General features: G+C 38.1%; 1 protein-coding gene across 2 annotated transcripts; it reads left to right on the forward strand.

Annotated features, from left to right (window-relative positions):
• Positions 1-1,662: 1,662 nt before the first annotated feature.
• On the forward strand, positions 1,663-27,346 carry psme4a (proteasome activator subunit 4a). 2 transcript variants are annotated; one of them, XM_008429890.2, is made up of 48 exons: positions 1,663-2,315; positions 3,858-3,998; positions 4,490-4,606; positions 5,387-5,443; positions 6,797-6,841; positions 8,036-8,185; positions 8,801-8,864; positions 8,955-9,029; positions 9,403-9,525; positions 9,612-9,704; positions 11,517-11,782; positions 11,898-12,084; positions 12,208-12,297; positions 12,397-12,461; positions 12,690-12,840; positions 13,473-13,571; positions 13,660-13,729; positions 13,838-13,905; positions 14,003-14,218; positions 14,545-14,702; positions 14,778-14,873; positions 15,038-15,093; positions 15,191-15,247; positions 15,359-15,414; positions 15,845-15,943; positions 16,097-16,159; positions 16,767-16,862; positions 16,986-17,117; positions 17,221-17,430; positions 18,061-18,197; positions 18,871-18,924; positions 19,009-19,138; positions 19,231-19,321; positions 19,426-19,579; positions 19,700-19,769; positions 19,842-19,967; positions 20,053-20,205; positions 20,774-20,878; positions 20,985-21,076; positions 22,086-22,217; positions 22,328-22,536; positions 22,683-22,768; positions 22,875-23,003; positions 23,563-23,718; positions 25,479-25,641; positions 25,732-25,865; positions 25,963-26,103; positions 26,279-27,346. In XM_008429890.2, exons 1-47 carry the CDS (start codon positions 2,119-2,121, stop codon positions 26,095-26,097), a joined length of 5,553 nt encoding a protein of 1,850 aa, XP_008428112.1. In that variant the 5' UTR covers positions 1,663-2,118; the 3' UTR covers positions 26,098-26,103; positions 26,279-27,346. The 2 variants fall into 2 exon arrangements, with proteins under 2 accessions (XP_008428112.1, XP_008428113.1); XM_008429891.2 differs by lacking the exon at positions 5,387-5,443.
• Positions 27,347-27,365: the final 19 nt, after the last annotated feature.

The raw sequence follows: 27,365 nt of genomic DNA on the forward strand, positions 1-27,365 counted from the left end.
AAAGCAGAAAGTAAAACAAAAGTCATATTATGACAGATCAACTAAGATTCTACCTTCACTGTCATACAAAGACCCAGTTAGGATTTGGGATGATGAGGGATGGAAAACTAAAGCAACTATTCTGCAAGAAGTAGCACCACGTTCATTTGAAGTGAAAACTGAAGATGGACAAGTTCTGAGACGAAATCGGCGCAGTTTGTTATCTCCATTAGAGCCTGTGGTGGAGTCGAGTGAAGTTTCTAAGGAGTCCCAGATTATTCCTACGACTGAATCACCTATCATTGGAACACCCTGTGACAGTCTTGGGGATAATCTACCTGTGTTGAGAAGATCTACCAGAGTGGTGAAAAAACCTGACAGACTGAACTTATAACTAAAAAAAAAAAGAAAAAAGAAGTTATGTCTATTGTTTGTAATTGATGTGGTAACTGTCTCATGCAATGTATGTTGTTCTTTGATAGGATTCTTTTTGTAACGTTCTTACTTTAAAGAAAGGAGGATGTCATGATTGAATGAATTATGTTTATGTCCACCAGGTGGCGAGCATGAGTTCATGAGAATGTATAAATGTAAGGAACTTGACAATAGAAGTAGAGAGTCTTAATGAGTTGATGCTGATACACCTGTGAGCATGTTGGTGAGCAGACCTTGAAGAAAGATGCTTTAATAAAAGCATCTAGACATAATACTTGGTACTTCGTCTGTCTTTATCAAGCACGAATATAACACTACTTTGGCTAAATTCCTATTTAGAAATGTGTTGAGATTTTTCATTTCGTTTATCTCAGACAAACAACTTTGTATAATGATGTAAAAAGAAATATACACATTTCCGTAGCTTAAAAGACATCGGAGGACACGCTCCTAAGTAGATCATCCTGTTTGAAATGGCTAAAGGGCTAAATAAGCTCGGATAGAGAGAGGGGTACTGGGAAGCGTAGTTCATGTGGAAGCAGGCGGATATGACGCATGTATTGTGTAGCCGGTGTCGGGCCCGCCGGTGTTGTGCTGAAAAAAGTACTCATGTTAAACTAAGCACTTCGTCGTCGTCCGCTATGCTGTGAGTGGAAAGTTATTTTTGGAAAAAGAAAATCCCAAGTGGGGTTTTTTATTATTAAACTTTATTATAAGATCAAATTGAAAAGAGAAAAAGCAAAATGTAGTGAGAAAAAAAAAGAAGCAATATCGTGATGTCGGAATCTCGCCGTGCAGTCGGAAGCACGTTCCCACGCTTTTAGATTAAAATATTACTCATCAGTTTGTCAATTAGTTATTTAACGCTGTACACAGAAGTCAACGGTGTAAACAATGTTGCTAATATATAAAACGTAAACATAAATATGGTGATATTTAAATTATTTACTGTATTATTCAAATACATTCAAGATGTTAATTGCTTTTGGAAATGTAATGTATAGAGGCAAACTGAAAGTACAGGTCATGCACATTCTGGAATTACGAATAAAGTGCATTTTTATTCATAATTTCGTGATTCCGAAATTGACTTAAATTAAAAATGTTGACCTCGAATAAACACAACTTAGTTTGGCACTTTTGACTTTATATGGTATGAAACGGGCCTTCGTGGTTCTTTTTCTAGCAGGGTCGCTTTTTTCGACGAAACACCAATAGCGAGGTTTCGTCTGCAGAGAGCGTTGCAGTAGTTGGATGAATCAGTTGACGTTGACAGACCTTGGGATATGACAGTGCTTTTGTAGTACAGAGCTAACTTTAGCTAGACCGTTAGCTTGGTAACAGGGTTTTGGTATTACGTTGCTTGAACGGGAGGAAACCCGGTGACGGGGCGTTTTATTTTTCTCAACGTTGTGTTTTCAGTAACATTTATATCTTTTTTAAAATGACGCCGGTAGTGTTGTGTTTTTCAAGGAAGCTGGTTTAACTTAAGATACATAACAAGCTAGCGTGTCATCAACTTGTGAATCTCCTAACTTGGTACTGTGCGGGCCACAACAACCTCACTTTTCAGCCGGTAAAGTAGCTACTGGGGAGCCGATAGACATCATTTTAACCGGGTAGCAAACCAACGTGCTCCAAAAACCTGATCTAAGGGAAGCGAAATTGCTAGCATAACGAAGCTAGCCGGTTGGAAGTTGTAAAATGAAGAAGGCACAGTCAGACACATTAGGTTTTGTTCCTCAAAAAGACATCGTATACAACAAACTTTTACCATACGCGGACAGACTAGATGATGAATCCAGTGAGATTTTGAGCAGAATAAAGGGGAACTTGGGCCGAGCTGTACAGCTAAGAGAAATATGGCCCGGTGTGTTATTTTGGACAAGAAAACTTTCAACGTAAGTACCGCACAAATATTACAGTTATGTTTTTTCACTTAAATATGTTTCCTTAATATCATCTAGGGATGCCAGTAGTCTTGTAACTAACGAATATATAGAGTCCAGCATATATGTGGTTGTTTGGTTTGTGTAATGTTTATACTAATTCTGAAATGTGATCGACTTCAAATTGTTTATTTTGCAATACAACTTTAGAAGTAGTCGCTTTGTAGCATGGCGTTCTTTTACGACATCTAAAATGTCACACAGCGGCGAATTCCCAATAAAGAAAATTTGTTCTATGCGTCTGATTAGGATACTTATCGGTTTCATAATCAGGGTTGGGACTGTTACATACGCTACATGACCCAGTCTAGAGGTACTAGGTCATTGTAGTTTTCGCTGTGCTTTTAGATAATTTATTCTTCTGCTCATTACTTTTTGAATCACCCATAAGGATGACCCCTCACCCAACTGAATGTTGACTTGTAGGCTTTATTTGAAACTTCCCCACATGGTTCCTTCCAAAATAAACAAAGCTTTCAATTTGCAGCGTCATCATGGTGGGAAGACAACATCTTTTGACTCTAAAACTCGCTTTTCCTTTTATTATATAGTTTACTAGTCAGTTTCATCAAAGCAAATATTTGCTAAATATTCGTACATTTCGAACTTTTACATTTTCATCTTTTAGGCAAAGAATCCAAATTTGATCAGAAAATATAACGCGTAAACGGGCATAAGCCAGTATAGATTTTCATGGCACAATAGCCTTGACTTGAATATACCAATGCTTTTCAGTGCATTGGTGTTTCAACTAAACTAGATTGAAACATTTATATTTTATGTTTATTTATTTATTTATTTATTTATTTATTTATTTATTTATTATAATAATTATTATCATTCAAATGTTTAAATAGACTTAAACAAAAATATTTTTGGTAATCATTGTTTTCCATTCCTTTTATGTGCTTACTGTCGAATGTATTACACTTTGATTTGTTGTTCCACTCACTAGAAACTAACACAAGTTTATTCAGTTGGGGCTAGCAAAATTATTTCACTGCTGTTGTTGGCGTGCTGGTCAGTTCTTGCCACCTGCCATTATTAAACAGCTTTACCTTTAGAGGAGTAATGTGTGACGGTCTTCTATTTTCCACTTTTTGGGGTTGCTTTGATGGGGAATATTTACAAACTGACAGATTTTTTTCTTTCTTGTAAGCGAGAGAAAAGTATAATAGCCCTTTTATAGCTGATCAGCAGTGTGCAGCAACAGGTTAGGGAAGGGCAGTGCTTTGCTATACGCAGGTGGAGAAATCCCTGATCACTGGTACCTTATTAAAAGAACTTTAGTAGTTTTCATACTGCAGCTCACAAAAACCAGAGTTTTACATCAGTTTGATTATTATTTATTTATTTTTTTTAATGAGCTCTCATTTGGTTTCCTGTTTATTATTTTAAATAGTAACACAATTTTAATTTGGATGTCATTCTTGAGCTGTCTAACAATCTGTTAAACGTTAAAATAATTATTTCTAATTTGTCCTTCATCTAAAGGTACATGAGACTTTATGGACGTAAATTCAGCAAAGAAGACCATGTGCTGTTCATCAAGTTGCTGTACGAACTAGTGACGATCCCCAAGCTGGAGATCAGCATGATGCAAGGCCTCGCTCGCCTACTTATCAACCTTCTCAAGTAAGAATGGATGCAGAGCCAGGAGATCTGGACAAAATCACAATGAAACCTTCTCAACTGACAAATATGTTTTATTAAATCAAAATGCAATCCAAGTTGTTCTCCATTTGAGGAAGGTGTCTAAATCATGGCCCTGTATACTTCCTGTTAGGTCATATATACTGTCTGTATTATTGAATTTTAAGACCTACCTTTATAATTATTGTTGACTTTTTCATTTCCAATTAATTATCCAAATTGGTTTATTTCCCAGCACTAAATTGGTGCCATCTGTTTTTTAGACAAATGAGCATATTCTTCTCTCCTTTTGATTTCATAGAGAATATAATTCTGAATATATTTTCTTATATGGTTTTCATCATAGTTACAATGTAATCCCAAGAACTGTCAGCACAACAAAAATGATGCATGCTGAAATCTTTGTCAAAATTTCGACCATTATATGTATCATCGGCACTGATATTCTTATCAATGTGTCATTGATCTGACAGAAAAAAAGAGCTGCTGTCGAGGGAGGACCTTGAGCTGCCGTGGAGACCGCTGTATGAGCTGCACGACCGGATTCTGTTCTCAAAGACAGAACATCTGGGTCTTAACTGGTTCCCTAAGTATGCATCAGTTCAGTGATTAGTTAGTTGTCATAAAAAGCTCTTTAAAAAAAAAATGGGTAAGATTGGATTTTGAAGATGTATTGCCATCTGTCGAACTAGCTACAAAACATAAAGGGTACAGTTTTTATTTTTAGTCTCTGATTCTGCATTAGATATCCGGTCTCATTAAAATCTCTCTGTAATCTTCTTTTCTTAGCAACTTCTTACAGTTCTATAATTTATGTTTTAAATTGAGCTGTAATCTTTTTTTAGATACTTAATGATTTGATAAATATGCTTATATTTTAAGATTAAAACTTTTATAAACAAATCTTTTCATACCCAAATTCATAATTTGGCCGTTTGCTTTGGCCGCTTGAATAAAGAGCAATTGTTTTCCTTAATTGGGTCAAATGAATGGCAGCAACTGGATTATGTTTTTCCTGAGGTTCCTTCCTAAGCCTTGTAGCCTTGTATGAAGCTTGGATTTCACACTTTTTTTTTGAGAAATATCAGTTTTGAATAATCTTATGAAATATTCTTTAGATGTGCTCTGTGGCAAGCAGTGCGAGGTGCTCTTTTATGGTGCTATGGGAACATTGTATGATTATGACAAACTACTGAAAAAGCAAACTGCTTTAGCTGATTGCTTGTATACACCTTCCAAAAAAAACTAAATCACACTAATCTACAAAAATAAAAAAAACTGATTACTCTCATCACTCTCTGTTTTGAGCAATTGGCTCCCTGTCATGTGCTCCAATTGTTCTTTATGCCTTTGTCTTCTTTTACATCCAGTTCTCCATCTCCTCGTTCTTCTGCTAAACAAGTAATGTTAAAACTGGTTCAGAGGTGGTAAGAACAATACTTCTTTGTGTGTTTATTTTGAAACTTTACTTTACAAATGGCTGGATGTTGCTATGTAGCTGCTGCATGCAAAGACAAAACCCGAGGCACCATATTTGCAGTTTATTATATTTGCCGAGGCACCATATTTGCAGTTCATGAGAAAAGAACATTCATCAATGTTAACATTTCACTCATATTGGAGACTGTCGCACTGCAGCTAACATGTTTTATTTTTATCTGTCCTCCTGAGCAACCTTTTAGAGAATTTTAGGGACTTTTATCTAGGATTTTCTCTAAAGTTTCTTTAGGTTTTAAAAGGACTACAATGATGTAATGCAACAAAATATGGAATACTATGCCAAAACTAATGTTTATGGCACATTATGGGACTTTAATGATGAGTAAAGATGCACCAGTCAGACCTGTTGATTTCAATTTTGATATATTTTCTGGTTTGCATTGTATGTTTTAAAACCTTAAACTCATAAAACAAGAGATGTGCTGCAGGAAATAGTTTTGAATCTAGAAAATGAGAATTACAAAATTTAATTCATGAAAGTATCAAAGCTTCTTCAAAATCTGAAGCATTTTTGTGCTAAATTTAAAGTGCATCATAATACGTCCAATGGATTGATATGTTTATAGATGGCAGATTAATTTAATTTGGATACCAATGAACAGTAGAAGTAATAGTAAAATCATTGTTTTTTTATGATTTTATACCTAATTTCTGTAAATCGTAGGAACATTGACTCTGGGCAATTGATTGGTGCATGTAGAGATAACATATTCTTGCCATTTGAGCACATAATGATTGCGTGTGTTCTGTCAGGTCACATATGCTCTGCTAGCTTGCAGTGAATTTTGCTATTCCTGCTTTACTAAACATGTTCTGGATTTGCTTAGTAGCCACAATTATCTATGTCACTCAAATGACTGTGAGACACAGTATATGTCAGAAAGTGAGGTAATTTGAATCCCACACTTGTCATATTGTAAGTTGAATTTGCATTATTTCTGTTCTTTAATGTAGGCATTCTCATACTACTGCACTCACACCTTCATATTCAAGTCACCCTATGAAACACATGCCTTGTTAGCAATAGGCTATAAAATGGCATAACAGTTGTGTGATGGTTGAACATCATCTTCTATATGTCTTTAATTGGATTAATTACATTTAATTACTTTAGCCTATGTTATTCTTTCAAAATCTTGATTAGATGTGATTTAATTTATTGGAGGGATTTTGTGCATGTAATAAAATATAAATTGCATTTGTGTGGTGAAAGAAGCTTTACTAACAGCAGTGCTACTGTGAGAAGTTATTAACATCTGTTTTGTTTCCCTTCATTTTAGCTCAGTGGAAAGCGTGTTAAAAACACTGGTGAAAAACTGCAGACCGTAAGTCCATTTTAAATATCTTTATCTTATGTCATTTCAGGTTTTTTTTTTATGGTTTGGTTGAGGGGTGAATTTAAAGGCTGAGGTAATTTCAACAAACTGTGTTATGTTGCTAAATGGAGTCTTATGGATTTAGTCTCAAACTTTATTTCTTGTGTTGTCAACAGCAAGTCCAGAGCTGTGTCCATGCAGGTATCTTAGGCAAGCTGTGGGACTCGTACCTTAGTTTGCATTACCAGAGGAAGATAAGCCTATTACCTCACCTAATTCTGTCTGCAGTTGGAGTTCCTGTAACTGCGAGAAGAGGGAGTCTTTTTGTTGTGTGCTGGTCAGACTCTTGGGATCAGTAGTTAGTCTGGGAAAGAGCCTTTAATGTTAAGTGAAGAAGATCACTGATTTTAAACACTTGGTAATGTTAAAAAATGTTACTATGGAATACCCTGTAGTCCCATATTGAAATGCTAGAAACTGCAGTGTTGTTCAACCACATGTGCTTCATTTTCCATGCAGATATAATGTGACCAGAAACATACAGGGAACCTGTGACATTATGGCTTTGTCGATGATTCAGTGACACCAGAAAATATTCACATGTTTATGTTAGGAAAGGCCAAGTGAAGAAACCGTTTAAACATTGTTGTGATAAAAAATAATCTAAATACTTAAATCTAGCATTCACATAAGTATTCATGATAGTTGAGGTCAGTTACATGTGGTTCCTATAAATTGAATTGTGGCGATTTCACTTGATTGAACATGATTTTGAGTGGAACAGACTTGTAGGTCTCACAGCTGTCTGCACATTAAAGTAGCAGTCAAGAAAGAAATGAAACAAAGTTTCTTTAAACCTCTAGAGAGGAGATTTTGTCAGAGATTTTGCTGCTAGAGGTACTTTACCAGAAATATTAAGCTATTGATTTGAATAAATATGAAATCTCATTATGAATCATGTTGTGCGGATCTTTGAGATAACAGTCTCAAAACTGTATTGGTGGAAGTGTAGCAAAATGTTGAAAGTGCTTTTTTTCATGCTACTTTCTGCTGGCTCAGAGGGGCAGTTGATTAGTAACACCTGCCTTCTTTCTGTTTAATATTTAACATCTGTTTGTATTCTTGTTTAAGAGCACAATCTTTACTCAATACCTGATTCATATCATTTTGAATCACTGATTTTGATTTCCTTTATTTCTTCAGGTACTTCTCAGACAGTGCTACCCAGGAGATGCTGGATGAGTGGAGGCCTCTCCTTTGTCCCTTCGATGTCACCATGCAGAGAGCAATCAGCTACTTTGAGCTTTTCTTACCCACAACTCTGCCTCCTAAGCTGCATCAGAAGGGGTTCAAGTAAGAAACATCTCACCCTCTCCTACTTATAAACGACATAATGAAGATACTATTTGTGTCTGAAATCTGTTTATCTTGGTTCAAAAAAACTGCTAATATATTTTGAATCGGATAAATAAAAAAAAGTGAGTGAGTGAATGAATGAATAGAGTGACGTGCTTGCTGTTCTCGGTCAGTTATGTCAGCCATTTACAAAGGCTGCTGATTCAGACGTCATGATAGCTGCTTTGGCCTGGCAAGGATAATGGAATAAGTGTTTGTGCGAAAATGCCGTATCCAATTTTAATCCATTGAGACGAGAGCCATAAAAAGATCCAAGGCCCAGTTTGCTTTTTTCATAAACAGATTAAAATTAAATAATTTTTTTAGCATGTCCAAATCTTTTTTTCAGATAAAAAAAAATTGTATTACTGCATGATAGTTTTGAAGTTGCATGATTTATTTATGATTCATTTAATCATTTAATACTGGGGAAGCATCTCAGATAGTAACCCTCATGTATTAAAGGTCCTATTAAGCAATAAATGTACTTTAAAGTGCTTCATTCTATTAAGTGTGCACTTTGTATTCATAAGCATTCAATGATCTCATACTAACATTTGCATATTTTCACAGGTTGTGGTTCGATGAGCTGATTAACTTATGGGTGTCGGTGCAAAATCTCCCAAGCTGGGAAGTTGTGAGTAGATTCACGGTTTTAAAATGCTCCAGATGTGCAGCAGGAAGCTTCTAGGTTGTTTTTGTAACACAGTCGTCTGCACATTTACAGCACCTGGTCAATCTGTTTGCCCGCTTGGCCAATGACAACATTGGCTACATTGACTGGGACCCTTACATACCCAAGGTTTGCTACACTTTTTTTTTTTTTTTCTGAATCACTTTCTTTATCTACCCGTTAGTGTACCGAGGTCTTATTTTGGTAAATCTGTTTCGTGCTCACATCTGTTTATGTGATTCGCATGCCGTTGTATTTGCTGTTTGTCCCAGAAACAAACTATCAAGTTTCCCTCTTGAATTTACTCCTTGACTGAGATGGAAAGTGACTTGCATCATGTTTGTTTCCCTCTGAGTGACACCAGTTTGTGCAACAGATGAACATTAATATCCCTGAGCTATTGAGTGCAGTTGTATCATGTGTTTTAGATCTGTTTCGCAATGAACTAGTCTATATCAAAAATACCGAGAAAATTAAGGTTGTTTTCACCCAACTGTTTCAGATTTTCACAAGAATTTTGAGGAGCTTAAATCTTCCTGTTGGGACCAGTCAGATGATGGTTCCACGATACGTCACAAATGCCTACGATATCAGCCATGTGGTGCTTTGGGTTTCATCCCTCCTGGTTAGATCACAAGCCAATACATTATGCTAATCTTGCTGTTTTTAGTCCACACTGTCTTTAATTGATCTTTACTGTGGCAATTTCAGGGAGGACCCAGCAAACAGACTCAAGCACAGCTCAGTGGCCTTTTCAACAGCATCACCTCCTTCTTCCACCCATCAAACCATGGCCGCTGGTTGGTGAGTCACAATGTATTTCTCGTCAAAGGCTGTACAACTGAAAACGTCTCGAGAACAAAAACAGCCGTAGTTTGTGCCACAAAAAAACTATAATTGAACTTTCACAGTATTTTGTTATTTTATAACAAAAGACATTAAAGTATTTTATTGGGATTTTACATGATTGATCAACACTCCAAACTGTATGAATGCACTTCTGTGTCACTAGTTTTTATCTTTTTGCAAAATAACCTCAAGTACAATCAGATTGACTGTTGCTCCAATTTTACAATTTGATCTAGCTCTGGACTTTGACTGAGCCATTCCCACACATCATGATGCTGCCACCACCATATATTACATCCCCCAGTAGTGTTACGTATTCAAGTCGAAAAAGTTGAATTTGACAACATGTTTGCTGTGTCCCCTACATTGCTTGGGACACAGGACAGCGATTACTTGACTCTTGCTACTCTTCCACACAAACAGGATTTATTGATTAAACAAGTAAAAGTTGTTCTACCAACAGCTCCTCCTCAGTTACCTTGGGCCTTTTGGCTGCTTCTGTGATTAATGGTTTTCTTGCTCAGTTTGTCGAATTGCTTTGACCTCCATGTCTGGGTAGGTTTGCGTCTGCACAGTACGGTCTCCATTTTTAGATGATGGATTGAACAGTGTTAAGTGAGTCAATGCTCAGTGCCTTTGTTAAAGAGAGGGTTATTGTTTAAAACTCAGTACTGCGTTAAACTTCTCTACAACTTTCTCCCTGACATGTCTGCTGTGCTCTTTGGTTTTTGTGATGCTGTTTGTTCACTGATGTTTAACAAACTCTGAGTCTTAAACTGAACTGATGGATTTATTCTGAGAATTTTAAATAATATTTAGGGCTATCACATTTAATTGAACTGCACTCAAACGCATTCCACATTTTTCCGATTTTTATTTGTCTAATCATTTTTAAAACTTGTATCAATTTCCTTCTACTTAACATTCATCAATCACATAAAATCCCAAGGCACTGGATGTAATTTTGGGAATCACCGTTTTTTAGAGAATGCCACTAACTAACTAACCAGTAATTTACAAGCCGAAGGAGTACAATGTGTGTGTCTTTTTGCTCCTTAAGTAAATTATTCCTGAAATTTGTTGTAACTTCCTGCATCATGGAATAATGACAGGGCACATTGTACTCATGGAAGGCTTCTAGGGCCTGTTTACTGTCTAGGTTCACATTGGTAGCAGGCTCATAAATAAGAGCAGGACACGTGGGAGAGACGGCAGCAGAGTTATTAAAGGTCACTGGCAGCACGGCCACATGCCTTTCTGTTTTGAGGATGCCTTGCACTAGATATGAAGCTGCACAGACGGCAACGTGCTTTCGTACACAAACCTTTATTCTTGCCAAGGCGATGAGTTCTGTCTATTTGAGGCTGTTGCTTTGGTGTGTAAAATGTTCCACTACTTAACTCTAGCCTTTGATGTCACATGCAAACAACGTGTTAAAAACTAAGCAAGAGAAACATACAGGCTCAATTTCTGATAGTTTTTTGTGGATATGGACTAGATTGGATGTCCTTTTTGAAGCTCATCTTTTTTTTTTTTTTTTTTACTAAAATGCTGCCATTTTAGTTTGCACTAGAGGACATAAGGAACAAGATAAAGCTGTTCACAGTATATTTGTTTTTGTCTGTATGTCCATTATGTCATCTGTGTCTCTTAGATACTCCATGCGACACCCTACACCTTTTCATGTGCAAACAAAGGCCTGTTGTCTGCCTCCGTCTCCCCTTTGTCATGTATTTGTCTTTCTGTCCTTTTTGTCCTCGCGTCCAGATGAAGCTCATGAAGCTGCTGCAGCGCCTCCCGGCCAGCGTGGTTCGGAGACTTCACCGGGAGCGCTACAGAAAGCCCTCGTGGCTGACCCCGATCCCAGACACTTACAAGCTCACTGAGGAGGACATCACAGAGTTTGTGCAGAGCATGATGCAGCCAGTTCTGCTGGCCATGTTCAGCAAGACGGGCAGCCTGGACGCAGCCCAGGCCCTGCAGAACCTAGCTCTGATGCGCCCTGAGCTAGTCATCCCCCCTGTGCTTGAGAAGTAAGTTTGTGCTGTGCATTTGGAATTGTCCCGTGTGTCCTGGTGTAAAATGAGCCACGGATTAAGATATAACCTAACGGCTGATTGATTTTTGTTTTTTTTCTTTTCTCTGTAGAACATATCCTGCTCTGGAGACTTTAACTGAGCCCCACCAGCTGACGGCCACTCTGAGCTGCATGATTGGTGTAGCACGTAGCCTAGTGTCAGGTGGGCAACGCTTTCCTGAGGGACCCACTCACATGCTGCCCCTGCTCATGAGAGCGCTACCGGGTGTGGACCCCAATGACTTCAGCAAGTGCATGGTGCGCTCCATGGCTCATTTGTCTTCTTTCTGCTTTCTTGCTTTACTTTGGTAGTTTTCATTTTTTGGGAGCTTAGGGGTAAACTGCATACAAATGACCAAAACGTCTACCATTTTCCTTCAGATCACATTCCAGTTCATTGCTACATTTGTGACTCTTGTGCCTTTGGTGGATTGTTCGTCTGCCCTACATGAAAGAACTGATTTGACTGAGGTAAATTGTCACAACTTTGCACCAGTTCTCATAAGTAAATCAGTGATGCTCTACGATGGTTGCAAAAACCTTTATGACATGGTTTGTGGGACCTGTTAGGTGGAAAGGGAGATGTGCTCCGCCTCTGCTGAGTTTGAGGACTTTGTGCTTCAGTTCATGGACAGGTAAGGCATTTTAAAACTGTCTGTATGTTAGAACCAAATACTTCAGCATTTGTTTCACAACGGATGACTAAAAGATGACTGCTTGAGCCTTTCTCATCTCTAGACTACAAGAGAGTAGTTGATTGTTGCATTTACTGCAGAACTCAGAGACAGTTTGTATCTCTGCTTTGTCATGAACGAGTAAAACATGCAAACCAGTTTGCTCAGTTTGTGTTTCTTTTCGTGTAGATGCTTTGCCCTGATAGACAGCAGCACTCTGGAACAAACCCGAGAGGAAACAGAAACTGAGAAAATGACTCATTTGGAGAGTCTAGTAGAGCTTGGACTGTCCTCAACCTTTAGCACCATTCTCACCCAGTGCTCCTTGGACATTTTCAAGGTAAGTCTTCTGGATACTGATTTGAGGCAGAGTGCCTCCAAATGACATGGCCCATAAGTATTTTAGTTACTTATTTCAGAATTTTTTCCATGTTGGCTCCCTTCCCAAGTGTTATTTGACCTCTGTTTTGTTTTATATTTTATACAAATGTTTAATGTTGCATGACAAAATTGCATGCTATTCTAACAGTGTCTATTTTTAAAATTCATTTTTTATTTATTTATTTTTAATCTCAATGCTTCCTGTTGCCATTGTTATATTTTTAACCTGAAGTTGCATCTAGAGCTTTAGGAAGAGTTTTTCAGAACTGTCTTTCCGTATCTATCTTGCCATTTTTAAGATAATAAATAAATCGCACAAGTCTAATAATACTAAGATATTAAACTGTGTGCTCAGCTTTAATGTACTTGTTCTTTTACAGATCTTCAAAATGCTTCAACTCAACTATAATAACAAGAAACAATGAAAGAATAAAAAATAGTTTGATGTCATTTTAACAAAACTGGGCAAATTCTAGATAAATAAATACCCTATTTATTTATATATATAAATATGTTTGTGTTTTTAATTAACTAATTTATGCTTATTTTAATTATTACCTTAGGATACATTTGTCATCTTTTCATTTCCAGGTGGCTTTGGAAAAGGTTTTTAATTTTGCCACCACCAACATCTTTGAGACGCGTGTAGCTGGAAGAATGGTGGCTGACATGTGTCGAGCTGCTGCCAAGGTAAGTCTTACTAATTCATTCCCTCCATGTCGTGCAAAAGCACCTTCTGTCCTGCTACAACCTCATCAAAACCTTCTGCACTTTTCAGTGTCACCCTGCAGAGTCGCTCAAAGTGTTTGTTCCACACTGCTGCAATGCCATAAACCAGATTGCTGTCAGTAAGTCCATAAAACACACTGAAGGCGTAAAGAGTTTGCTGATATACTACTCATTATTTCCCTGTTAGTTCCATGTTGCTTACCTGATTAACTTATTTTTATAAACAGATGAGGAAGTGCTGAACGAAGAAGAGCTTGATAAGGAGTTTCTGTGGAATCTGCAGCTGCTGTCTGAGGTAAATTAACTCACTAAATCTCATATTTCCTCATTATTTAAAATCCCCTGCTGCAACAATGATTTTTCTGCTGTTTTTTTTCCCAAACGAACTTCAGGTAACTCGTGTGGACGGTGACAAGCTCATCCCCTATCGCTCTGACCTGGTCCAGATTTTGCAGTTGACCCTTCACCTCAAGTGTAAACAGGGCTACATACTAGCCTGCAACCTGTTGCACCACATCCTGCGCTCCACTGCCCTCATCTACCCCACAGAGTACTGTAGCGTGCCTGGAGGCTTCCACCAGCCACTCTGTGACTACCTCCCCATCAAGGTATCTTTGTGTAGTGCTAAATGTTAACTCTAAATGTCATTAGCGTTATCAAATTTGTTTCAGCTGAAATATAAAAGAGTTTTTTTTTTTCCAGCTGCAAAATGTGTTGCTCCTAACAATTATTCCATTTTCTGATGATACAGTTTGATTATAAGTAGTAATATGGAAAGGAATAGATGCATTTAAATTGTACTTTTTATTCTAAAAACAGAAAAACTTTGCCATTTTACCCTTTAAGTTTAAAGGTTTAAATTCTTTTTCTTTAATTGAAAAATTAAATATCATGTTTTTTGTGTTTCATTTTTATCCGTTTTGTTTCCTTGTAGGACTGGGGTCGGCCTGGAGATTTGTGGAACTTGGATATCCGGTGGCACGTCCCGAGTGTTGAAGAAATCTCGTTGGCTTTCTATCTGCTGGACCTGCTTCTCCAGCCCGAACTCCAGCGTCTGCAGAGATTTTCAAAAGGAGAACAAGAAATGAGCAGGTGAGAAAAGCTCAGTGTGGTCTCTCTAGCTTTTATTTTTGTTATCAGAAGTGTTGATGGTCTCGTGTTTTCCAGAGACGACGTGCTGCAAAGCCTCACTATTGTTCAGCACTGTCTCCTGGGAGCAGGAAGTCTGATGGCTCCACTGAAAGGAGAGCCAATCCCTGACCTGTGAGCGATCACATTTATATTTATAATACATTATTATACATTTATTTAAAATAAACCTTACTCTGAAGGAAAAAAATATATATGTTGAAAACATGCAGCATTGTCTCGCAAAAGTTATTTTCAGTATTAATTTGATTGTTAAAGATCCTCTATTTTTTCCTCAGAGTTCACAGCCTGGTGAATCTGGATGAGACTACCCTTTACACGGGAATGGATTATGGTAAATCACCATCTCACAAAAATTAAAGAATAGATTTTCCAACAAAAGTTTGAGTTTATTGTTCTATCGTTATTCTGTCAATTCTCTGTATCTGCAGATAAGACCAGAGAGAACTACAGAGATGCAATTTGTAACGTCATGAAAGAACTCCTGCGTTAGTATCCACCAATCTGCTGTTTTACTACAGCTACTGCTGTATTTTTTTCAGTCATGACATTTATGGGGGATTTATTTATTTATTTATTTATTTTTGCTCTATTTGCAGATTATATTTTGGAGCACTCTGAGGATGACACAAAGTCTCTTTTCTCCATCATCAAGGTGGGCAGGAAGTAAAATAGACTTGACTAATGCTGATTTTAACCTTGTAAACTCACTGAGAAGAAAAGTTCAACATCCTGAAGAAGAAATCTTATTGGGATGTAATTACGTAAACTTAAAGATAATAACTTTTAAGTTACTTTGTAGCTTACTCAGACAGAATTTTCTGCTTTCTGTGACATGTTACATGACCAAGTACAATCGCTGGTACCTGCTCTAAATGTGCTGGGTCCTTGCAAGTTAATTCATTTACACAGACATTTCTTACTGCTCCTTCTGGGGGACAGTTTATTTTTTCCGTTCATGGAAAAATGTCTTAGGTGTATTTTGTTTCACGTAAACTGAGCCATATTTGCCATCGCATTCGTTTTTCAAGAACTTGTAGTTATGCACAGGGCTGCTGTAGTAACTTTTCTGATTTTCTTTTCAGATAATCAGTGATCTTCTACACTTCAAAGGTTCTCACAAGCATGAATTTGACTCGCGCTGGAAAAGCTTCAATCTTGTTAAAAAATCTATGGAAAACAGAGTAAGTGTCTGGGTTTTGCTTGTTTTTTCCATGTAACGCTTCTAATTTCGAGGAGGTCTTAACAACACAGCTGCATCAAAGACGCAGCAGTTAGAGTTGGTTATAGACACTGGCTGGTGATTTGAAGAGTCTAACATGTTGTTGTATCTGCAGCTTCATGGTAAAAAGCAGCACATCAGAGCTCTGCTCATTGACAGAGTCATGCTCCAACATGAGGTAAGTCCCACAGGGAAATGTTACCTCTGTAAACAGAATGACGTCAGACTAGTTGGGTTGTTAGATTTTGCTACTTTTCCAAGTCTCAATTTTGTTTTATTAGAGAACACAATACATATATTCAAATTGCTCTGTTATTTGCAAAAGTCTCTTACTCAAGATAGTAAATTTAAAGTAGTCAAAATGATTCAGCACGTGTTTTCCTCCAACTTAATATAATGGGAGTTTTTCATCTGAAAATTCAGAGCTTTGGAAAAGTGTCTGGAATTGATCAAAGCAGAATATCATCCTTGATTGTTCACACAAACGTTTAGTGCTCAATCAGGAACTTCCTGTCTGAATTTTGACTCATCTCGCTGTCTGAAAGCAGAAAAATAAAATGTATCCTACTAAAAGAAGCTTCCTATGTGGTTTTTGACTTTTCATGATACGTTGAAAACAGCGACAGAAGCAGTGACAAAAGCACATATGATTCAGTCATTTTATATGCAAGACTTTCCAGCGCCGTTAAGCATTTTTTGACTTGAGCTACATTTAAATTCAAATGGTTATCAGGAGCTTATGAATGTGTTTTTGCATTCATAACTTTAAATGGTTGTTCTTTTAGCTGAGGAAACTGACAGTGGAGGGATGCCAGTATAGAACCACTCACCAGGAGCTGATGAAAGACTTGCTGAGGCTCTCCACAAGCACATACAGCCAGGTGAGTTTTACAGGGTACTTCTTTTACAAAGTATTACATTCAATTTGTGCTTTGGTCTTTATTTTTTTTAGGAAATAAATTCACATTTTATTGCACTAAATTAGAACTTTTATTGCCTTCCAGATTCGCAGCAGAGCTCAAAGTGTGTTGTTCACGGCACTGGGGACCTACAATTTCTGCTGCAGGGACCTGATCCCACATGTCCTCGAGTTTCTCAACCCAGACAACAACCGTGTCACTCAGCAGCAGTTTAAAGTATGGCCACCCTCTTCGTAGCACAAAAGCTCCCAAGCAAATTGTTTACCATGGTATTTTTAGAGAATAATAATAATCTATGTTATAACTCTATATGTTCCAGGGGGCTTTGTACTGTCTGCTTGGGAATCATAGTGGAGTGTGTCTGGCTAATCTGCATGACTGGGAGTGCATTGCTCTGACGTGGCCTGGGATTGTACGTTCTGGCCTCAGCTCAGCCATGTCTCTTGAGAAACCTTCCATCGTGCGACTTTTTGATGACCTTGCAGACAAAATCCATCGGCAGTACGAGACCATCGGCATCGACTTTTCTGTGAGTTCCTGTGCTAGATTAAAACCAGCATGTCTGAGACAACACTGGAAGCTGAAAATTGAAAGGCAGCGTTGATTTCTGTGGGACCTTTGTGTTTTCTAAATTATTTGGAATTAAAAACATTTAATTGATTTGTTTTGGCATTGAGGTTTATGAGAATTGTATTTATTTATTTATGTAGCTTAATCAGAGTCTTTTGATGCCCAAATGTTTCAAAGGCAGAAAAATTATATTAACATAATAATTTTTCTAAAGCATCTCACAGTTGATTTATTTCCAATAACCTGTTGATGATGCTGTTTTTTAAGCTTGCAAAGAAAGAAAAGAGTCTGAAAAAATATGGGTTAATGATATAAATATTGAAATTGCAATTTTCAGCCATATTATTGGGATTATATATTTTTCTGATATCAATCAGCCTTTGTGAATCGTAAAACTTAAAAAATCTTCTTGTTTGAGCAAAGGCCGTAACGTCGTAAAGTCTGGAGGACATTTGAGAATCACAAAGCTGACTGTGGTTGAGTTGCTTTGAACTGTGCTTTGTGCAGCCGATCACTCCGTTCGTTAGTTTGTTAGGACTATGCCGATATAAACAGACCATCTCTGACATGATCTTTTTGGTCCCTTTAGATCCCAGAGGAGTGCTGTGCTGTGGCAAAACTGCTAATGACAACAGGAAGTCCTTTCCCTAATGAACCTGTGCCGTCTGAGGAGGAATCAGAGGAGGGTCTGAAACGACAGAAGCTCAAAAACTCTGAGGCTGTTGAGTAAGTTTTGCTCCAATAGCCCAACGGTTCAATAACCCTCAACTCCCACGGCTTGTTTGATATATAATCTAAACTGGACTTGCACCACCCTTTTTTGTGTAAATCTTTGACCTGTCTATTCTAACTTTAATCGGATTTTTTTTAACAGTGGTTGTTTCCAACCTTTCTGCTGGGAGTGATTATTAGCTATTTATGCCAGAAGCAGAAACAACCTTCCATACATGAACTCAATTATGGTTGAAGAGGGTTTTACTTGTATCTTAAAACAAAGAAATAATAATTATGGCATTTATATTTTTCAATTGTCTTTAATATCCTGTAATACAGATTTAGTACCAAATGCACACATGCAGCATATTCCCTAGAGAATGTTTAACCTTACATTAACCTAGAGATATTCATAATACTTCCAGTATTTCCAAATTTCAAATTTTCCTTCATTGAAAGAGGATGAAACTTGAAAGACCAACAGATTCCAGCCTTCCAGGTTTCTACTAGTTTTCCTCCAAATTTGAAAAATATCAATCAGAACAGCCAATATGCCTCTGTTTAAAAAAAAATACAATTTCCTTTTCAGCAGCTAAAGAAGTTGTTTTATACAGTTGAGGATTCATTTTCCTCAGGTAACGGATGGGAAACTAACTATTTTTTGTCTTTTTTCTTTTTCTTGCAGAAAGTACAAAGGTCTCATTGGGGATTTGATAGATTGTCTCAGCAACAGAAACCTGTAGGTTGTTCTAATCTACTTTGAATAAATTTCTCCAGATTACCCTTATTGCTCCCAATAACACTCGGCTCTTTATTGCTGTAGGCCCTGGAAGTTTGAGCACATTTCAATCGGTTTTCTGTCGTTGCTGCTGCGAGACGACCACCAGCTTCCTCCTGCTGCTGTCACGTTCTTCGTGAAAAGTCTCAACCACGATTCCCTCTACGTCCGCAAGGTGGGGCACACACTGAGAAGGCATGGTAGAAACCGAGTTTGTAGTGCCATCTTACAAAGCATTGTTTGAAATGTATTATTATTCTCCATTAGGTGGCAATATCAGCCGTAGCTGGAATCATGAAACAAATAAAGAGACCTCACAAGAAAGTCCCGGTCAGCCCGAATGAGATGTCCAAGTACTGTAAGTGTATTCTTGTCTAGTTTTCTTTTGCATATTGTCTGAAATTGTTTTTAAATCTTTACTTTGTTCAGTCGATTTAAAAAAAAACATCATTTTCTTGTTAGGTGAGTCGGTGGAGCTTGGTAGGATTGCAGTAGGAGACCGTCCAGACAACCAATGGCTCCAGTACAACAGCAGCAACCTGCCACGCAAACAGGAAGAGTGGGAGCAATGCGTGTTTGTGGAAAAAACGCATTGGGGTTACTACTGCTGGCCAAGGTTCCTGATTTAATGACAATATTTCTCTGATCTGTTCAACCCTGTCATTTTTTAAAATTCCTTGCTCTTTTTCAATCAAACCGTTCATATTCATTATTTTGAATCATATTTGATCTTTAGAAAAATGCTGATCTATGCACCTGAAGAGGAGCAGCCCACACAGAATCTGGCCAGAGAAGAAATGACTGAGGTTTGTGCACTAAAACAACATCCACAGGTCACGTTCTTGTCATTTACTAAAAGTTTATGCTCTTCTCTCCAGCGGGAGCTGATCATCTTTGACCATTTCACTGACCCAGTGTTTATCAACCAGTTTATTGAGTTTCTCTCTCTGGAGGATCGAAAAGGCAAAGACAAGTTCAGCCCTCGCAGGTTCTGCTTGTTCAAGGTGAGACCCGACGCAAACAGCTGGGTTGGGAAACAAAGCCAAAAACACAGACGCTAATTTTTCCTCTTGTCTCTTGATCTTCCAGGGACTGTTCAGAAACTTTGGAGATGCCTTTCTGCCTGTGCTGCAGCCGCATATGGAACGGCTGGTGTCAGATTCGCATGAGAGCAAGCAGCGCTGCGTTGCTGAGATCATCTCTGGACTGATACGAGGCTGCAAACACTGGAGCTTTTCAAAGGTATATTTATTATTTCTCATGTTTGTGGTTTTCCTGTTTTTGACTCTCTGCAACAGGGGTCTGCAGCCTGCATGTGGCTCTTTAGACCATCCACTGTTACTCTTAAAACTTTGGTCAAAAATGCTAAAGGACTGAGCAATTTTATAACAGATGAAAGTAATATAAAAAATGCTAACCTTAGGTGTTTTTTCCTGATTTATGCAATTTATGCATAAAATTTCTACAAAGATGGACAGTTTAAGTGTCAGGTTTTTTTTTTTTTTAATGAAGTATTTCTTTTCGTCAGACATTTGGAAATCAGGTTTTTTTTTACCTAATTTGCATAAAATGTCTCACTGTTTTCATTTACTAAAGTAAAAAGCAAAACTAAAATCGGTGTACTTATAATTTAAAAACCTGAACAAATTTCCTACAACGGGAACAAAAAGGAGCTATTTTGTTAGGACAGATTTAGTTTAATTAGACCGAAGCTAAAAATGGCTTTTAGGGTTGTAAAGGTCAGTGACTCTTGCTCTCTGGTGTGTTTTTGTTTCATTTCTTTAACAATGCAAATGTGTTCTGCTGGCAGGTTGAGAGCCTTTGGGAGCTGTTGTGTCCTTTGCTTCGTACTGCATTGTCAAACATCACTATAGAAACCTATGCAGATTGGGGCACCTGCATCGCCACAGCCTGCGTAAGCCCTTTTTGTTCAATGATCATCGTGCTCCCGTTACGCTTTCTCTTACGTTCAACTTGAGTTGCTTAAGTTGGCTGCTGTTTTTTCTTTTTGGCTCTGACAGGAGAGCAGAGACCCACGCAAGCTTCATCGGCTGTTCGAGATGCTCATGGAATCTCCTGTCAATGGAGAGGGGGGCTCTTTTGTCGATGCCTGGTGAGTACAAAGACATCAGCTGTGCGGTGCTGCAGGATGTCATGTGACATGAGCCTCTCCCAGCACCGATGGAGAGCTGCTGAATGGAAAATAATTAGAGAGGCTTAATACTGCTAAAGAGGAGCTGTTTAGCTGAAATGCTCAGACAGATGGCAGGTAGACATAAAGAATAGTGGTGTCTATTTTCAGGAACAGTAAGGCTAAAAATAAGTTGGTGTTGGAGTAACGAACAGGGAAAACTGCAGACATTGAAGCAGGAAAAGATGCATTTCAGGAGGTGGAGCGTTCATGTTTCTGTTGCACAATTCTCTCTCTTGAATCAAATTGAAGACACTACTCTGTGTTCCTTTTATTTACAAATTGGGCTACTGTAAAGATTTTTCTTTTGAGTTTCTTAAAAAAACACAGTTGAAAAGTTACAAATATTTCAAAAAGTAGTTGCACATTTTGTTCTTATTTTATAAACCTTCGTCATGTGCTTTGACATCGCCTGCTGGTGTATAATCAGCTGTTCTTCCTCTGCCGCAGGTGGAACATTGTAATACAGGTTCTTGTTTGTCATGTTTCAAAATACTTCAGCTTTACACCACCTGCATATCATGGGGCTTTTCTCTAAGTCGCATTCCTTCCCAGGCATCATCTTGTATTTCTTGTTCTAAAACATCTTTTAAATTATGCTGTGTCAACCATAAACTATATGCATATAGTAAAGATAAAATCTCCTCCTTGGCTTCTGATATTTGATATTTAACTAGGATGTTTATCATTGTGTTGAAATGTATGTTGTCTTGTAGGAATCTACGTTTTTGTTTTCATTCTTGTTCAATATCTCAAAAATACAACTCTAGTTTCCCCACTTCTGTTTTCCTGTAGTAAATTGCTTGTGACTAAATTTCCTGCTTGAATAAATGAAAAATAATATTTTATTACATTCACCAAGCAGTAATGCTGTTTCTCACTCTGATGTTGCCGAGCCAAACAAACTGTCAGAGTTCTCCTGTGTCTCCAGTCGTCTCTACGTGCTGCAGGGTGGACTAGCCCAGCAGGAGTGGCGTGTTCCTGAACTTTTGCACAGATTGCTTCAATATCTGGAGCCCAAACTCACACAAGTGTACAAGAATGTACGGGAACGTATCGGAAGGTGGGTGATTGTCTTTTTCGTGTTTTTGCTTCTGTCAACTCATAGTAAAAGTAATATTTCATATATTCACATGTTAATCTCATCACGTTTCTGCTTTGTTGTCTTTCCAGCGTCCTCACATACATCTTCATGATCGATGTCAACTTGCCTTTCACTCAGCCAACCTCCTCCCCGCGAATCTCAGACTTCACAAAGCGCATCCTGTTGAAGCTCAAACCTCTGACCGAGGGAGACGAGGAAATCCAGAACCATGTGATTGAGGAGAACGAGGTGGAGGAGCAGGACGAACGAACACAAGCAATAAAGTTACTAAAAACAGGTGAGTTTATCATAAACCGTTCGCTCTCACCGAATGATGCGAAACGTTTAGAACCTCATAGAAATAGAAAATGTATTTAGCTATGACAAACTCCAACATTCAGAGCAGTTGGGCATTATCTCAGCTTTAATTTTACATTCCTACAGTGCTCAAATGGTTGATTGCAAGCGCTGGTCGCTCTTTCACCACGGCCGTCCCAGAACAGCTACAGCTGCTTCCTCTCCTCTTCAAGGTAGAATACAACCTTTATTTACACCTTTGACCTTTTAGCGTCATCCAGCTTTTATTCCCATGAATATGTGCACCACAGAATGAGCGGTCTCTGTTCTCTATCCCAGATTGCTCCAGTTGAAAACGACGACAGCTACGACGAACTGAAGAGGGATGCAAAGACCTGCCTGTCTCTGATGTCTCAGGGTCTCCTCTACACCGATCAAATCCCCTTGGTTCTCAGTGTCCTAAAAGAGGTGAGTCATCTGGAAGCTAAAGCTGTTACTCCACATCTTGCACGTTTAAAGGAATTGTTCAGGATTTTTCTCCTGAGGCCTTGCTAAAATGTTATTTAATATAAAACGCTGTAGATGAGTCTTCATTAATTGTAATTCCAAAGTAGTTAGAAATGGTCAAAGAAGGACCAAGAACAAATCAGACTTCTGCTAATTTCAAACGTCTCCAATCTATCAAATGCTGAGTCGTAGCGCTATTTTAGTAACACACTTGCATTCAGGGCTAAATAATTGGGTTTAATGTCTAATGAAAATGCTCAGAGAGTTATACAACCATTTTAAAACATACAAAATTAAAAAAGTGAGACTAAAGTATGTTTGAGGATTCATTTTGGGATTTACAAGCTCTTTCTTGCAAAAATTAATAGTGTGATAGAAGCATGCGATAAAGTGCATCTTTTAGTTCCTCGATTGCAAAGAACCTGATCTTAACTGGGCAGCAGTCCAGTACATCCATTGTTCCTCTTGTGAAACAAAGGCTTGAATTATCTTATTAACGTAGTCTGTTCTTGTGTTCCAGATTGCTCGTAGCAGCTCTTGGCACGCCCGCTACACGGTGCTCACTTACCTCCAGATCATGGTTTTTTACAACCTGTTCACATTCATGAGTGACCAGAAAGCATTGAAAGACGTGCGGGGCCTGGTGATCAAACTCCTGGAGGATGAGCAGCTTGAGGTAAAAAAAAAAAAAAATATATATATATATATTATTGATTATAAAGATGAAAATCATTCATCCTGTCACCAAACATACGTTGTGATTATAAGAACAATCACAAAGCTTTTGGCCGGTGCATGTTTGTTTATGCTAGCAGACACTTGCCGTGTCTTTCAGCTTTACTGTAGTGATTCAGCATTCTGCTCCCGGCTCCTTACTCCCGCCCTCCCCAGTCTTCTTTCTGTTTCTATGGAAACCAGTGGCTGCAGTAATCTGTTGCTATGGAGATGTTCACAATTTGATGGAGGACAAGAGGGAGAGGAAAAGGAACAGAGACAAAGAAAGTGTGTGTCTGCGTGTGAGTGGGCAGGGGGTGAAACTAACCGTTTTATTTGACCTTATAAACTAACCTGAGTCTCACTTATGGACCTGAGCTATTTATGATGCTTTTGACAATAAATGACCTAAAAACGTCACCTCAGAACAACACCGTTAAGAACACGTTGGACTTTTATTTCTGAGTTTGTTTGAGAATTTTTACAGCACAATGTACAACGGTTCACTTTGCTTAAATGACGGAGGAGTACCTTCACTCACTGGTGTGCTCCAGTTGCCAAACTGGTGTGTCCGCTTCTAGCCACTGGGCACAAACTGTATCTCATCAAATTGTTTGCTGTTATTTTATTTTTTTCCCTACGGTGCACCAGGAAATTCTGACTCGGCAGAAACCTTTTTTACTTTATTTGTGTTTTACGTAGCAGTGGTTTTCAACGGGGACATTTAAAGAAGCAGAATTTAATTTGGTTGACAGCATTTAAGTTATTGTATTATTTTGAAAATACATTAGAGGAATCTTCAGTTTGTTTTTCTCCAGCGTCTTAAGAAATTAGAGCACCATTGAAAGGTGTTATTTTAGTAATTTCATTCAAACTTTGAAACTCTTGTACTAGATTCATTACTCAATTCAATTATTCAATAATTATGATGATTATAGCTTGCATTTAATGAAAACTCCACATTTCTTTATTGAGAAAATGACAATATTACTTAATAAAGCAGCTTCTTAGTAGAGGGAAGCAGAAATGTCTCTACATTTTTTTTCTGTGGACGCCTGTTTTGTCTTTGGAGTTGACAAAACACAGTAGATCAATGCAAGCAAACGACATGGAAAAAGACAATGTAGTGTTTAAGTCTGTGTATGTTGGCTGTTTCCTTTTAAATATGTCCCTCAAACTCCCGAATGGGCTTTACTTCACAATCCATTAAAGCCAGCACTTTTTCTCCTTCCACTTAGCTTCTCATTATGCTTGGATACAGCAATCTGACTATTGAGCTTCTTTCACAATGACTGTCAGCTGAACTTTAATGTCAGCAACCGTCCTCATGGATGAGGAGATCATAACATTTATGTGTTAACGTTCATATTCATTACATAATATTAAAATATCCATAGAAACAGAATTTTAGATTTCCATTTGTGTTTGAATTGAATTTTAGATTTCCACCCATGATCATCAAAATTAATAGAAATAAATGCATGAAGTGTAAAATAATCTGTGTACAGGTTTTACTTTTTGAATGTAATTGCTGAAATAACCTTTTATTCCCCATTATATATTGCCAACCGTCTGTATGGCGCAGATGTTACATGTTACTAGTGAATGCTAGGAAACGAAGGCATTCTTTGTCTTTGGTCCCAAGATATGAACGTTGTATTTGCTGCTCCTTTTCAGCGAAGCAATATATAAAAACTTAATGATGCTTATTCCCTATTCTAGGTGCGAGAAATGGCTGCCACCACTTTGAGTGGCTTCCTTCAGTGCAACTTCCTGTCCATGGACGCCCCCATGCAGGCGCATTTTGAGGCTCTCTGCAAGACACGTTTGCCCAAGAAGAGGAAAAGGGAGCTTGGCTTTGTTGTGGACACCATCCCCTCTGCTGGTACAGAATTCACCAGAATAGTTTGTTGGATTTTTTTCCCTTGAAATTCCTGAGACTTACTATGCGACCCATTTCGGTGCGTCTTTGCAGACCTTGTGCGCCGCCATGCGGGCGTTCTCGGTTTGAGCGCTTGTATTCTCTCCAGTCCTTACGATGTTCCCACCTGGATGCCCCAGCTGTTGATGGACCTGAGTGCCCACCTTAATGACACCCAACCCATTGAAGTATGTCTCTTTTTTTTTTTTTTTTTTTTGGATGGTCACCCTCTTGACCATCAAGAAAAATAACCAGAACTACTGTTTTTTTTTATTTATTTCTCAGATGACTGTGAAGAAAACTCTGTCAAACTTCAGACGGACTCATCATGACAACTGGCAGCAACACAAGCAGCAGTTCACAGACGATCAGTTGTTGGTCCTCACCGACCTGCTGGTCTCCCCCTGTTACTATGCCTGAAACCTGGTGAAGCACTTTAATTTTGAAGATTTGTTTAAATATTAATCGCTCAATGTGCTTGCAAGGAAATTAAAAAGCTTTTCATTACTGCATAGAGCACAATGAAACAGCTTTAGATTATCAGTACAGTAGTCAGACAGCTACTTAAGCTTTTCTTACAGTTGTTTGTGTTTCTGTTTAGTACGATCCCAGACTACACAAACACCAGCCTGCACTGGAGAGGAGTCCCTCGTTCCTGAAGGATTCACAAACATTCACGTGGAGCCCGGAAGAAGAAAAGCGACGACACATGGAAACTGCATCGCAGCTCTCAGAAGGATGAAAAATATTGTGTATTTATGTATCTAGCACCTTGACATTTCTTCTATACTTAATATTTAAGGATCAATCGTGACAGGGAGGAATGACCTGCAGTTTGTAACATTACTGTACAGATTTTTTTTTTCCTTTCTGGCTTGTGTATCCTGCATGTACACAGGCATGTGTGCAAGTGTGTTCACAGGATGCTTGATGACATCTGCTTGTAAAACACAACATTTCTCAGGATTATATCCCAAGTATCCACTCTGAGCCAACACAATGTCCAGTGCAGGACGTCGTCTTTACTATGTTCTGGCCGTGATGTTTGCTACAAGCCGCAGAGATTTAACTATGAACCGGTGGTCTCTTGAATTTCCAACACACAATGTTTGTGTGATTGTTTAATCTATATATGAGTATATGCATCATGTATGTGTATATATCATGGTATAGAAAATATGCACAAACTTGTCTATTTATTGTCTTTTTTTTTTTTTTGAAATGCTGAGTTTTAATTTTTTTTTTTCTCCATAGTTTTCATTTAAAAGTATGTAGACAACTGATCTGTTTGCCTATTTTCATTTAAAGGGAGAGAGCAATCTGCCCGCTGCTGTTCTGTGTGATGCGTTTGCTGTGAGGACCCAACCATTGTGTGATCACTGTGTCATGAGTCTCAGTGGAAGAGAAAAAAAAGCCAAATTTGCCTGTCCATGAAAGGACCCCCTTCCCTCAGATATATTTGACATTTTCTGAAAATTTTAAATTACATCAAGTTACTTTGGTTAGTGTCAGTTTTTACTTTTTCTTTTCTTTTTTTTTCCCTCTGACTTGAAACCAGTTAAAACATCAAAACATTTAGTACCTCACAAATAGTGTAGTGCCAAAACTGCAGTGATTTTTCTTTTTTTAGACTTTCTGGGATAATAATAAACCGTTTGTAACAAAAAGCGCTCTTGTGAAATTTTCTT

Source organism: Poecilia reticulata, chromosome 15 (genome assembly GCF_904066995.2).
Source record: "Poecilia reticulata chromosome 15, P_reticulata-male-v2, whole genome shotgun sequence".
Taxonomy (NCBI): domain Eukaryota; kingdom Metazoa; phylum Chordata; class Actinopteri; order Cyprinodontiformes; family Poeciliidae; genus Poecilia; species Poecilia reticulata.